General features: G+C 29.1%; 1 protein-coding gene across 2 annotated transcripts in view; it reads left to right on the forward strand.

Moving 5' to 3' along the window:
- Positions 1-15,206, forward strand: part of LOC136983108 (uncharacterized) — a 26,379-nt gene continuing 11,173 nt past the window's right edge. For both annotated transcript variants that reach the window (XM_067279743.1, XM_067279744.1), the window contains exons 1-12: positions 1-109; positions 191-264; positions 1,035-1,193; positions 1,295-1,453; positions 3,744-3,866; positions 4,153-4,326; positions 6,023-6,154; positions 6,223-6,369; positions 12,046-12,119; positions 12,223-12,376; positions 12,462-12,576; positions 12,846-13,052. In XM_067279743.1, the coding sequence (XP_067135844.1) occupies positions 196-264; positions 1,035-1,193; positions 1,295-1,453; positions 3,744-3,866; positions 4,153-4,326; positions 6,023-6,154; positions 6,223-6,369; positions 12,046-12,119; positions 12,223-12,376; positions 12,462-12,576; positions 12,846-13,052 (1,513 nt within the window). In that variant the 5' untranslated portion in view covers positions 1-109; positions 191-195. The remainder of the gene's footprint in view (positions 110-190; positions 265-1,034; positions 1,194-1,294; positions 1,454-3,743; positions 3,867-4,152; positions 4,327-6,022; positions 6,155-6,222; positions 6,370-12,045; positions 12,120-12,222; positions 12,377-12,461; positions 12,577-12,845; positions 13,053-15,206) is intronic.

The following is a 15,206-nucleotide window of genomic DNA, read 5'->3' on the forward strand; positions in this document are numbered from 1 at the left end:
TTATTTAGCATATCGATCTTATTTCTTGGATAAAATTTTATGATGATGTCACAATGACGTCAATAAGTGGTAATTTTGAATTTATGTTTACGTTTATCGAAAAATAAAGGTGGCGCATCGGAAGAAAAGCCGATAACGGCCACACCTTCCAGTATAAACCCACGAACAAGAACAAGAACAAAAAATAAAGAAGTTATGGATGATTATATTGCTATACTTCATTCGAAAACTAAACTGCATTTATTATATAATTTTATGAAACAAGTAGGTATTTTTATAACAGTTTCTTTACTGAAAATTATTTTTAAAGTTTTATATCAACATATTGGGAGTTAAGAAAGTGTAAGAACAATCTATAACAGAGGGGAAAATGAACGTTACAAGATAAATAATGACATTAACGTACCGTATGATACATTAAAGCTTTCATTTTTACTTTTACTATTTATTGCAATATTATGTACTAGTTATGCTTGAGATCATAATGGGATATTTTGTTAATCGAGTTAAATATTCAGATGCAATAAACATTGTTTTGAACTTTTCATTGTCTAAAATTCAGTGAAGTAACTGAAATAGTGTTAACAGTGTGTAAGTTAGAGAAATGCTACATTTTGATCTAGTTAAGAGGCCATCTTTAGTTATGAATGTATATAAGGGGAATGCCAGTACCAGATAGGAAAGATTGGAGTGCACTGGCATTGAAAATGTTGTCATTTCTTCAATCTTACTCATTGTTAAAGGTATATTGATTACTTTATTAACTTAATTACAGTAGTTAGTTTAACTTTATTGTTCAAAATTCAGTACAGTATCTAATTATATTTAAGCTTCCATAATATATTTTTTATTGTTACAAGCAATTGAAATTCAATGTAATTTGTTACAAAAGAAAGATTCTGCATAATATTGAACATAAATTTAAATAGCTATGTCAGCTGAGAATCATCAATTGTTTATCAGTAACTTATTTATACATATTTTATTAATATAGATTTTAATATCATTATCTCTTTATCTTAATGTACTTTTAGGTGGAAAACTTGTTAAAGACAAACTGTGGAAAAATTTCAAAAGAACTTCTTAAAAATTCAGAAGAAAGTGCTGTTTTAATAAATATAGAATTTATCTTGAAAGATTTAAATGCCATTTGTGATCTTAAAAATAATTTGTGTGGAAAGTATTATATTGAGGTATTATATTATTTATATTAATATAATTTTTTATATTTTTATAAATTATTTCTACATAATGAAATTTAGAAACTATATATATATATATATATTTTTTACAGGAATTTAGAAATCAAGTAGATGATGCTTATTATCAACTGAAAAGTGCTATAAGAATTCTAAAGGCTTCAGTAAATAAATTATCTTTAAATTATATATCTGAGACAGTTAGAGAACTGGTTGCTGTTGATATAAAATTTATATTAGAATCTGTTGTAACTGTAAGTTTATCTATTATAGTGATTTACTTTTTATAATATACTATTGATTTCTGAATTACAACTTTTATAGCACTTCTATTAAGTAAACATAAGAAATATTGAAAATATAAATGAATAAACTAATTGAACTATATTAATTTAGAAGATAATTTTTAAAAATTATTTACTTATATACAGATAGATATAGTGGTACCTTGTACTTCAAACTTTCCAGAGTTTGAATGCTAAATTCAAGAGAAATTCAGATCAGAGTTTGAACAATGCTTCTTTGTTTGAACTGTGCACACACACAGTGAAAAAATGCAATCACTAAGTAAATACTAGGGTTTCTCGTTTCCTGGTCTTTTGCTTGTCCCGAGATTCCGGGATAAAAGTGAACTGTTTCCCAGTATTCCGGGAAATCCTGGGATAGAATTAATTATTTTTAAGATATACAAAATATCTTGAAATCAAATGATATAATTATTTTTCATTTTTTAAAGTAATTTAATACGTTTCCAACCTCCAAAATCATATTAATAATGCTGTGTAAGATATATATTAAAAATTATCTTTGAATTACGTAGAAATGTACACCAATAATAGAAAAAAATTTATTAAAGTTTCCTGGAAACTGCAAACAACAATAAAAAAATGTGACTTTGAGTTAAGTTGAAAATTTAAAAAAAAAAAAAAAAAAGAATTTAGATCAAACTTCTAACTTAGAAGGTAATTTTTGTTTTTTAAATAAAACATAATATAAAATATTGTAAATTTTTATAAGATTTTAAAAAGCAAAGATGGTCAATACTTCGATCACTCAATCTAATTCTTATTTTAGTAATAAAAAGTCTTGCTACCGAGAATGCAGTGGCGTAGTGTAGTGGTGAAGTCTGCAAGTATGTAGTAGTGTAATTTCGTAGTAGCATAGTGGTGGCAGAGGCAGCCCGCCCCGGGCAGCACTTTTAGGGGGCGGCAAAATTTCACAATAAATACACAATATACATTACACCTGTACAATACACAATGATGTTGATTGTTCTTTGCCGAACAGTTTCTTTAGAATTACTGTATATTTTAATCTATTGAATTGAGATACCTAAATAAGGGGGCAGCGAAATTTTCCTCCGTCCCGGGCGGATGACACTGACGCTACGCCACTGCGAGAATGCCCTTTCCGATTCAATTGATGTGACTGGAATCGTGTTTAATGCATTTAAGAGAAAACAGATGTTATGTGTTTTTTTCACCCGTAGCCTGGAGATTTCTAGTTCGTTTTCAAGATTGTAGTACTTCTTTTTGTTCTCTAGTATTCTTGATTTGTCTACCTTGGCTGCTTTAATAGCGGTATTAAGCTTGTAGCCCGATAATTCAACAGTTTGTTTGTCTTTAATAATTAGGTTTGTGAAGAAAAACTTCATACTTGCAGACTTCGTACTCGTTTTATATCCTGGCCCAATTTGCACAACCTGGCGTTATGCAGTTATTGAAGCTACTGGGCATGGTTAAAAACTAAAACAGCATAATCACAATTATTCCAGATATTACAGTTTCTGACAAGTAAAGAATTTTCAGAATCCTGCCACAAATAAGCTACGCATTGATTATTGACCATTTGTGACATGCCCTAATGAGCAAAAATTTAAAGAACTAATAAATAGGTTTAAAATTAATAAATACAAATGTATTCTGACAGTTTATGAATTAATTATATTTTCTATTTGCAAAATTTCCAGAACTTTAACACAAAATAAGAAAAAAGCGAATTTTTTAGAAATTTGCAGGATTTCCTGGGATAAGAAAAATTTCCCAGGATATTTCCCGGGTTAAAAAACAACCGGGATCCCGGGATCCTGTTTGAGAAACCCTAGTAAATACCATCTGTTGTTTACCCAAGTTGTTTCTTGTGCTTGTTGTGAAAAGTTGTGTGTTTTCAGTGCTTTTTCACTTTAATTTTGATGTGTTTAGTTACATATATAAATAACCCTTGCATATTAACCATTGCATCCAAGAAAGAATAGTGTAGAAGAAGCAAAACCTAAGAGAAATGTTGTAGTTTTAACAATTGAAGTGAAAAAGGGACTTATTAAGGAATTTTTACCTTAAATTATGTGTATTTGTTGTTTAAGTTTATCAAAGTGGGTATTGTTTAGGGTCTGGGACTGGATTAATTCAATTTCCATTATTTTTAATGGGGAAAATTGTTTTGGACTTTGAAATTCATTCATTTAGTTGCAAATAAAGATTATTGAATTTCAAATATATTAAATTTTATAAAATATTCAATTAACTTATCTTCCAATACTTATAGTTTTTATTAACAGTACAAAATATTGATGAAAAGATTCTGGAGAATATTTGTTCAGATCTCAGTTCAACTTTATTTTCATTGAAGACACATTTTGGTACACCTCATTACAGCAGAAAATATAAGGTATGCTTTATATTTTAATTCTATTACAGATTTTTTTTGCGAAACTGAAACCATGTTGCTATACTTTTTATTGTTTAAACACTACGAAGTGTAATTAATTGACCACTAGGCATTCTTTCATCGTTTTATTTTTTATTCCTTTTTAATGAAAAATAAAAGGATGAAAGAATGCCTAGGTGGTCGATTAATGCAAACTTCATCATGTTTAAGCAACAAAAAAAAATCTATTACAGATGTTAATTCTAAAATAGAAATAAATGCAACTAAAATTAATTTTTATTATTAGGAATTACTGCTTTGTATTCAAGAATTTATTTCTGTTGTTCAAAAACAATTGGAGGATATGATAAATAATGAAAGAAAATATAAACTGATTGTAGCTTTAACTGAATTCAAGAGATTGTTTATTTTATTACATGAAGTGCAGTTTATGACATATTCTAATTTAACACAATTAAAGGTAAATATGTTTATAAACTTATTTAGAAAATAAGCTTTACATTTATGTGAATGTCTTTTATTTTTAAACAATAAAATATAAATTTTTAAAATTTATATTTATTAATTTAATATTTTATTAATTTAATTTAATAATAATGTAATATGCTAATATTATTATGTTACTATTGGATATTATAACTAGTTAAATAAATTTTACAAGTTGATAATAGATTTCAAATAAACACAAATTTTATAATTAATTGCTACTATTAATTAAAAAATTCATACTTAAGTGCAAACAAATGTTTTTATGCTTAAAGCAGTTTTAGAATATTGGGAAAAGATTAAATTCAGCAATCATATAACACTTACATATATTTATCATGGTACATGAATGTAAGTATTACATGATTCCTGAAATGAAATATGTATATAGGCACTTTTGGACAACTTGCTCTTTTATATACAATACTTTGGTACTTTGAAATTGCTTTTCATACATCAGATTTTTGCTTTTGTATATTTTCAGCTGAAATGCAAAAATTTCAAGTTATTGTGCAGTAGTGCTTTCTATCAGTTTTGTTTTTGGTAATGTATTAATAATTTCTGGCAAGCATCAAAATCACATCTGATACTTAATTTGTATTTTCTTTTCTGTTTAATCTGTGGTTTTTATGTTTTACATAAGTATTACTTAAAACCATAGGTTAAACAGTTTTAGTTTTTACAGTGAATTTTTTTTTCAACATATTCACAGTAAAAACTAAAACTTTCCTACTCTAATGAGATATTTTATAATTTTTTTTTTTTAGCTTTGTAGAAATGGAATGCCATTATACAATGCAACTCTATTCTTCAGCTCTTAGACATTTGACTTTCATACACATTTTTAGGAATTCGTTATGTTCAAAAGTTGGAGATTGTATTAAATACATATTAACTCATTTTAATAAGATAATTTGTTGTTTCTTTTTTTCTTGCTAAAAAACATTGAGTAAAAATTATCAGACTTTCTATGAAAGGCTGATAATCAAATCTGTTATATAATTTGAACAAAAAAGCTATAACAACCTCAAATATCAAAGTAAGAAAATTATTAAAAAATATCCTCATACAAAAAGCTTTTTTAAAGATGTAGCTATAATAGATATAAAATATTGTTAAAGCTACATAAATTATTTTTATATCCTCGTCCTAAAGAAAAATGTCCATGGAGTAAAAATGCAGTAATTAATAAATCAAACGTCCAAGTACCTGAATATATTATAAATATATTAGTATTGGGTTAGAGCATAATTTACCAATGGATAATCCAGTTCTAAAATTGGCAGCAGAAATAGATAAGAGAATTATGAATACGCCTGTCAAAAAGGAAGAAAAAGAGCAAATTAAAAGCTTCATTGTTGATCAATTTGAATAAAAATGTTTATATATAGTTATAAAATCAATATATACTTTATTAAAACAAATAAAACAAAAATACAATAATTCATAGAATAACATATTATAAATTTTTTAGGAAACAAAAAATTTTGAATTATTTATTTAGGGAAGGTAGTTCCACACAGCTATTTTTTTATGCTGTATTAAGACAATATTAAATATAGATGTAATTTTAGCATATTAAATTAATGTTTTAATTTAAATATTTTACATTTAATTTATTTTAATTGTCAGCAAAAATTTTAATATAATTATAATTTGATATTTTAAAGAAATTATCCATTTGGAATTATATTATTGCTGAAATGAATTTTTATATTGAGAAAGTAATACAGTTTAACAAAAATGAAAATTTAATTGAAGACTACAAAGATATGGGATATTTTGTCAATAAGATTGATGAGGTAATATTGCTAATTTTAATTAGTTTAATATAATATTTAAATAATTACTAATTTTCTTTTTATAATAGTTGCTTTGTCAGTTATCATCAAAAGTATGTCTAAAGATACAGAATGGAAAACTGGAACAGTTATTAGAAGAAATATTACAACATAGCATGGCAGTTTCACATTTCATAATTAGTAAGGAAAACTCTATGAAGGATTTGTGCCAAAAGGTTAATTTTTATATTATATAAATTTATTTAAATTTGAAATAGCACAGAAAATTTTTAAATGAATTAAAACCTAATCAGAAACAACCAAACACCTTAAGTTGCTGAGAAAATTTAATAAATAACAAATGTTTTCAGCCAAATCTGTTGGCCATCATCAGATTAAACATATTCGAATGCAAACACAAAATGGAACAAAAAATTTAAATACAAACAAATAAAATAACGGATAAAATATACATATAAGAAAGTAAAAATTAAATAACAAAAAAATATAAAAAATATGTATAGGTTAAATAAATAAATATTAATAAACTACACGAAACTCTAATAAATGCAAGAAGTGCATTTATCAATAAATTATACGAAATTCTGACAAATACAAGATATGCAGTGATAACAAAATCAAGGCATTAAATTAAGAGCTATCAAACCTCTTAATTAAATATTTCCGTGCCGAAGGCAACCCTTCAGCATCCCTGGCATTAATGCAGGCATTGTGTAATCTGCTCTTAAATATTTCAATTTTTTCGGCGCAAAACGCTAAAGTCGGTGAGTGTACAGGTTTAATGATGTCTGCTTCACCCCACTTGACTACCGAGCCTTCAACCTGCGCCGTCTGAGATAGAATTGTGGCGTTAGATCTTTTGCTGATGTTGTATTTGTGCTCCCTCAATCTAATCCCTAAGCTTCTATTAGTAACTCCAATGTAGTTTTTATTAATGCCTAGTTCTTGGTTTTCATAAGGAATTTTGTACACTCCAGCCATTCTTTCTTTATCAATACGGTCTTTGTCGTTCCTTAATAATTTGTACAAGTTGGGAGCCCTCTTGAAAATTAACTTGGTATTTTTGCAGGCTGAGATTTCCTTCATGATAGCTTCTTTCATTCTGTCATACGTGAACTTTGTGAATTTGTTTGCGGAAATCCCCTCTTTGAGCTTTTGTTTTGTTATTCTTGTAGTTTTTGATTAGTGCGGTTATCATATCCGCCCTGTACCCTAGAGTTCTAGCGATATGCGATATCCTGTAGATTTCTTTTTGTCTATCAACCACACTACTGCAGTAGAGAAAAGCTCTGCGAACAAGGGCACGGAAAGCAGCCATTTTGTATTGGTAAGGATCATTCGAACGCGATGGAATGTACAAAGGGCTATGCGTTGGTTTTACGTACACTTTAGTGATCAAATGTCCTTCCTTGAATTCGATGTCAATGTCTAAATTGTGTACTAATAGAAGCTTAGGAATTAGATTGAGGGAGCACAAATACAACATCAGCAACAATCTTGACATAGGACTTCCCATCGGGACTCCCCTTTTTTGTTTGTATTGACGGCCATTAAAAGCGAAAAAAGATTCATAGCAGACTTGTGTGAACTTGTATTGAGAAGGTTAGAAAAGAGTGTTATTTGTGGCTTCATGAATGACATTATGTATTTTAAAAGATACGTGGACGATGTCCTTGTAATATGGAAAAATGACCAGAAAATTGAGGAATTTATTAATAGAATCAACAACAACGATGACGGCCTCATGCTAAAGATTGAACAGACGTGTTCCACACGGATACATTTTTTAGACATTGACATCGAATTCAAGGAAGGACATTTGATCACTAAAGTGTACGTAAAACCAACGCATAGCCCTTTGTACATTCCATCGCGTTCGAATGATCCTTACCAATACAAAATGGCTGCTTTCCGTGCCCTTGTTCGCAGGGCTTTTCTCTACTGCAGTAGTGTGGTTGATAGACAAAAAGAAATCTACAGGATATCGCATATCGCTAGAACTCTAGGGTACAGGGCGGATATGATAACCGCACTAATCAAAAACTACAAGAATAACAAAACAAAAGCTCAAAGAGGGGATTTCCGCAAACAAATTCACAAAGTTCACGTATGACAGAATGAAAGAAGCTATCATGAAGGAAATCTCAGCCTGCAAAAATACCAAGTTAATTTTCAAGAGGGCTCCCAACTTGTACAAATTATTAAGGAACGACAAAGACCGTATTGATAAAGAAAGAATGGCTGGAGTGTACAAAATTCCTTATGAAAACCAAGAACTAGGCATTAATAAAAACTACATTGGAGTTACTAATAGAAGCTTAGGGATTAGATTGAGGGAGCACAAATACAACATCAGCAAAAGATCTAACGCCACAATTCTATCTCAGACGGCGCAGGTTGAAGGCTCGGTAGTCAAGTGGGGTGAAGCAGACATCATTAAACCTGTACACTCACCGACTTTAGCGTTTTGCGCCGAAAAAATTGAAATATTTAAGAGCAGATTACACAATGCCTGCATTAATGCCAGGGATGCTGAAGGGTTGCCTTCGGCATGGAAATATTTAATTAAGAGGTTTGATAGCTTGAGCATCAAACACAAGACCGTGTTATTTATTAAACACTTGGCACTTTTCCACTTCTATTAGTTGATGTCTTTTATAACAGTTTTGCTTTTTTCTTTTGTTATGTATTTCTTAATTTTGCTACTAAGACTTGATTTAATAAGTTGCGATTCTGGCTCAGGAAGGTTGTTACATACTCGATCTAAGTCTGGTATAATATCAAGAACTTCCCATCTATTGGGGCCACTAAAGTCCAGGCCTGCACGAATTGTTTCAAGGATGTCCTCAGGAATTTTAACCTGTGATTTGTTTTTTACTAGAGATTCTTTCCATGCGCTAATCTCCATGTTGGGCGGATACTGAAATCGTTTTACTAATTTCTCATGTTTATTGGCTTCGTAATCGCTTAAATTTATAATCGGGTCGATTCTTTTGTTTGAGTATTTCGAATTTTTGTCGTTTGATTTTTTAAAATTGCGCTTTAATCTTCTAAGCTTTATATATTTATACTTTATGGCCGATCTTAGTATTTTCAAATTAAAATAGTTCCTATCCCTTGTCGGGATTGCTTTAGCGATGGACTTAGGAAGGGAAAGTGTTTTAAGTGTTCTCTTTTCCCTTAGATGTGTTTTTAAGTAGTTTATATCGATAATTATTTTATTAATCTCACCTTGCGTCCTGTCGATGTGCGTAGTATCCATTTTGTTAAGCTGTACGTGTGAATTTTCTCTTTCTCGATGGAATTTGCCGTTTCTATGACAAAAATTTTTATAATTTAGGTATTCTTGAAACCGTGTTTTCTTATATGTTGAGCATCAAACACAAGACCGTGTTATTTATTAAACACTTGGCACTTTTCCACTTCTATTAGTTGATGTCTTTTATAACAGTTTTGCTTTTTTCTTTTGTTATGTATTTCTTAATTTTGCTACTAAGACTTGATTTAATAAGTTGCGATTCTGGCTCAGGAAGGTTGTTACATACTCGATCTAAGTCTGGTATAATATCAAGAACTTCCCATCTATTGGGGCCACTAAAGTCCAGGCCTGCACGAATTGTTTCAAGGATGTCCTCAGGAATTTTAACCTGTGATGTTCCTAGAATCTTTCCTGAGGACATCCTTGAAACAATTCGTGCAGGCCTGGACTTTAGTGGCCCCAATAGATGGGAAGTTCTTGATATTATACCAGACTTAGATCGAGTATGTAACAACCTTCCTGAGCCAGAATCGCAACTTATTAAATCAAGTCTTAGTAGCAAAATTAAGAAATACATAACAAAAGAAAAAAGCAAAACTGTTATAAAAGACATCAACTAATAGAAGTGGAAAAGTGCCAAGTGTTTAATAAATAACACGGTCTTGTGTTTGATGCTCAACATATAAGAAAACACGGTTTCAAGAATACCTAAATTATAAAAATTTTTGTCATAGAAACGGCAAATTCCATCGAGAAAGAGAAAATTCACACGTACAGCTTAACAAAATGGATACTACGCACATCGACAGGACGCAAGGTGAGATTAATAAAATAATTATCGATATAAACTACTTAAAAACACATCTAAGGGAAAAGAGAACACTTAAAACACTTTCCCTTCCTAAGTCCATCGCTAAAGCAATCCCGACAAGGGATAGGAACTATTTTAATTTGAAAATACTAAGATCGGCCATAAAGTATAAATATATAAAGCTTAGAAGATTAAAGCGCAATTTTAAAAAATCAAACGACAAAAATTCGAAATACTCAAACAAAAGAATCGACTCGATTATAAATTTAAGCGATTACGAAGCCAATAAACATGAGAAATTAGTAAAACGATTTCAGTATCCGCCCAACATGGAGATTAGCGCATGGAAAGAATCTCTAGTAAAAAACAAATCACAGGTTAAAATTCCTGAGGACATCCTTGAAACAATTCGTGCAGGCCTGGACTTTAGTGGCCCCAATAGATGGGAAGTTCTTGATATTATACCAGACTTAGATCGAGTATGTAACAACCTTCCTGAGCCAGAATCGCAACTTATTAAATCAAGTCTTAGTAGCAAAATTAAGAAATACATAACAAAAGAAAAAAGCAAAACTGTTATAAAAGACATCAACTAATAGAAGTGGAAAAGTGCCAAGTGTTTAATAAATAACACGGTCTTGTGTTTGATGCTCAACATATAAGAAAACACGGTTTCAAGAATACCTAGGTTTGATAGCTCTTAATTTAATGCCTTGATTTTGTTATCACTGCATATCTTGTATTTGTCAGAATTTCGTATAATTTATTGATAAATGCACTTCTTGCATTTATTAGAGTTTCGTGTAGTTTATTAATATTTATTTATTTAACCTATACATATTTTTTATATTTTTTTGTTATTTAATTTTTACTTTCTTACATGTATATTTTATCTGTTATTTTATTTGTTTGTATTTAAATTTTTTGTTCCATTTTGTGTTTGCATTCGAATATGTTTAATCTGATGATGGCCAACAGATTTGGCTGAAAACATTTGTTATTTATTAAATTTTCTCAGCAACTTAAGGTGTTTGGTTGTTTCTGATTTAATTTTGCTGAGTGAGTTCACTTCAATGTTAAAACCTAATGTAGTCAAATCTGATTATTTCAAATTGGCTAAATTGAATCTATTACTAATCTCATTAGAATTCCTATTTAAATTGGTGTAGTATTTTAAAATACAATTAATTCAAATTTTTTTCAGTATAAATTTGAATAATTCAAACCGAATGTAATTCCTGTTTTTAAAAGGAAACTTAAAAGAGTAAAATGATGTTAATTAATTTATAGAATAAGTATTTTTATGGGATTCCCAAATCACGTTCTGTAAATTTCAAAGATGTGGGCAAAATTTGTCAAATATTTCAGTTTCGAAAATGTTTGAGTTTAGATAATGGAATTGTTTAGCTATTTTTTTTAATAGTGTCTAAGTAAGGAATATATGCAAGGTTATTTCTAGCTGAAACAAAAAAGATGAAAGTTAAAGAAGGGGAAAAGAAAATAAATAGAAAATGTCGCTAAAGCATATGAAATGCTAAAACACATTAGAAACTTGCAGAAAGTAGTTTAATTTTTGAAAATTGATAATTCAAATGTCAAATTTTTTGTGTTTGAATTAAATATATTTGACTCTAGTTTGTAAAAACAACTAAATTTTTAATGTAATTCAAGCAAGACAAAAAACTGTTGTATAACTGTTGTAAAGTATTAACTTTTCTTTCTTATAAATTCAATTATTTTAACCTTATTTTTATGACTTAAACATTTTAAAATTATACAAGTATTGTTAGAATGCTAAAACAGTTTATCTTTAAATTTTAGGTATTACAACAATACAATATTTGTATGAATGTTGAAAAAAAATTGGAAAATAATAATAATGATCAAAAATTGAAGTAAGATTAAACATATATAACAAACTGTATTTATAATAAACATATATTTTCATATGAAATATAAATTTTGTTAATTGATGTATTAAGGATTGATTTTTCACAGACAAGCTTTGATTTTAGAAAGTGAAGTTTTATTGGATGATATAGATTGCTTGGAAAGACAACTCAACATAGAAATATTGAAGTTAATAGGAAACAAATTTCCAAGATTGCAAACACTTTTCAAATCAAATATGGATTTTATCTTTAATTTGAAAGTAAATAATTTAAATAAATATATTTTTAAATGATTATTTTTTGATATATTATTATAAATTTATCTAATTACTTATTCACTTATAGAATAAAGAAACAACAGCCTTTAATTTAGATTTACTGTTCAAAGATTTTTATGAACAAGCTGATCTCCTCTATCAAATCTGTAGATTTGCTATTTCATGCTCAACTGATTTTTTTAGTAAGTAGAATAATAATAATAAAATGGACTATGTTGCTTATTTTTTTTATTTATATTATTCCATTTCAATGCACAATTATTTTTATATGATATAAATATTTCCTATGTGGATATTATGTTACAAACATTGCAAATTCACTAATTTTAATGACCTATTTTAACCTTATTTTTTTAATATGATATAAATAACAAATATTAATGACTTCTAACTTTTATATCAGTTTTTTAGCCAATTTTTTAGCAATTAATGTATTTTTCAATAATTTCAGCTGTTTACAGAATTCTCATTATAGTCGACCGTTTGGAAAATTTTGAACCTGAAATAATTCCTGTTGTAAAAGCATTTTATCAAGACCAGAGTAGAGAGAACCTGTATCAATTAAAGTTTATCAAAAAGGAATGGAACTATTTCATTAATGAACTAATTTATAATATAATAAAAATTGCTGATGCAACAGCATTTCTCAGAATTTTGAGTAAGTCATTTTTAAGTATCTTTTGAAAAATATTTTTCTTTGTAACTGATAATTTCATACTTCATCTTTGTCCACTTTGGACATTCTTGTGAACTAAGACTTGTTATACTGAGGGAAGTGAATCACACAATTTCTACAGGATAATGTTACACCTTTAATGTAGCGTAATCCTGTATGCTACTACATTTCAGCATTTTGGGACAAAGCTCTGAATTGGCCCAAAATGTTGAAATGTAGTGATATACAGGATTATGTTACAGTAAAGATGTTTTGCCTAGAAATTAGGTGATTCACTTTATTCAGTACTAGCTGACCCGGCCACGCGTTGTTGTGGCTCAAAATGTATCTATTATAAATGTGTAACACTTCCCCCGTGGGAGAATTTCAAAAAATCCCTTCTTAGTGTACAGTACATTCTTTTACGTGGTACCGGGCTTGTACCTTTGTATGGCAATAAAGAACTTGAACTTGTACAGTACATTCTCTTGACGTACCCTATTAAAACGCAAAAAATCGCATGTAAAATAGTATAAATAGAAGCTGAGTTCTTCGCAGTAAGCCTTAATCCCGTCCCTCTCCTCGCTGGGGAATATCAAAAAATCCCTTTTTAGTGTATATTCTGTTGACGTACCCTATTAAAACGCAATTAAAAACGCAAAAACCGCATGTAAAATAGTATAAATAGAAGCTGAGTTCTTCGCAGTAAGCCTTAATCCCGTCCCTCTCCCCCGCAAGGAAATATCGAAAAATCCCTTTTTAGTGTATATTCTGTTGATGTACCCTATTAAAACGCAATTAAAAACGCAAAAAACCGAATGTAAAATAGTATAAATAAAAGCTGAGTTCTTCACAGTAAGCCTTAATCCCGTCCCTCTCCCCCGCAAGGAAATATCGAAAAATCCCTTTTTAGTGTATATTCTGTTGATGTACCCTATTAAAACGCAATTAAAAACGCAAAAAACCGCATTTAAAATAGTATAAATAGAAGCCAAGTTCTTCACAGTAAGCCATAATCCTGTCCATCTCGCCCCTCCCCAGTGGGGGAATTTCGACATGTATATTATATGAAAACACGTGCGTATTTGAATGCAACGTTGTGTCAAAATTTCAAAGGAATTGGTAGGAACAAACGAACGTTATATTTTATTTATATAGATAGATAGAAAATAATCTGCTTTAGTCCATTCTCACAGAAAAGCACAATGCCTCACAGAAAAGCAAACTTAGGTTGTCGGAAGTTAGCGCCATCTGTTGGACATAAAAGCCTTAATCCATATATAAATATATTTTTGAAAGGGGGGAAATGGTGGTCTTCACATGTGCCAGAAACCTTCGTGGGAGTGTATTAAACAACTTCCCGAAGTTTCATGGCAATCGGATAAATGGTGTGGTAGTGCATGAAGGACAAACACACACACACACACACACACAGACATACATTCATTTTTATATATATAGATAACAAGTCCTACTTCACAAGAATGTCCATAGTGGACAAAGACTTAACCCTTAGCCTGTCGTTTGCCACGCCCCCTTACCCCTTATTTTGTAAAACGGCCAAGGGCAAAATAGGTGAATCAGGCAATATTATTTTAAAAATTCACCAAAAATTAAATTATTATTTTATTCATATGAAAAAATCACATATATTTATCAATATAGTTAGTTTTAAATACGACATTTTTCAATAAAGTTTGTTTGAAAAATTTATGAGAAAAAAAAATATCATATGATAACTGACATTCAAACTCGAAAATTTGTTACTTTTTGTCAAAATTAACATTGTCTAGCTACTTCATTCTTATTGTCACTGAGCCAGAACGACATAGAATATTGTTCTGTATAATTTGATATAACATTTATACATGTATGTGTATTCGTTGTGAAATTATCGCAAATTATATCAAACATCTGTTCAAAATCTGAACTTTATTCTGCTTTCAAATAATATAATGAACTAATATACTTTATTCATTTCATATCAAACAAGATTATATATTTTTGTAATAAACATATGATTACCAGTAGCAATAGATGTAACATTTGCTGATATTTTAATTTAAAAAAAAATTAAAAATTAAAAAAATTATAAAATATCAGAACTGAAGGTCATAACTTGAATATTTATAATGCATTAACATATTATAGCATTAA

This window comes from Centruroides vittatus, unplaced genomic scaffold (genome assembly GCF_030686945.1).
Source record: "Centruroides vittatus isolate TY-2023 unplaced genomic scaffold, ASM3068694v2 contig_876, whole genome shotgun sequence".
In the NCBI taxonomy this organism is placed as follows: Eukaryota; Metazoa; Arthropoda; class Arachnida; order Scorpiones; family Buthidae; genus Centruroides; species Centruroides vittatus.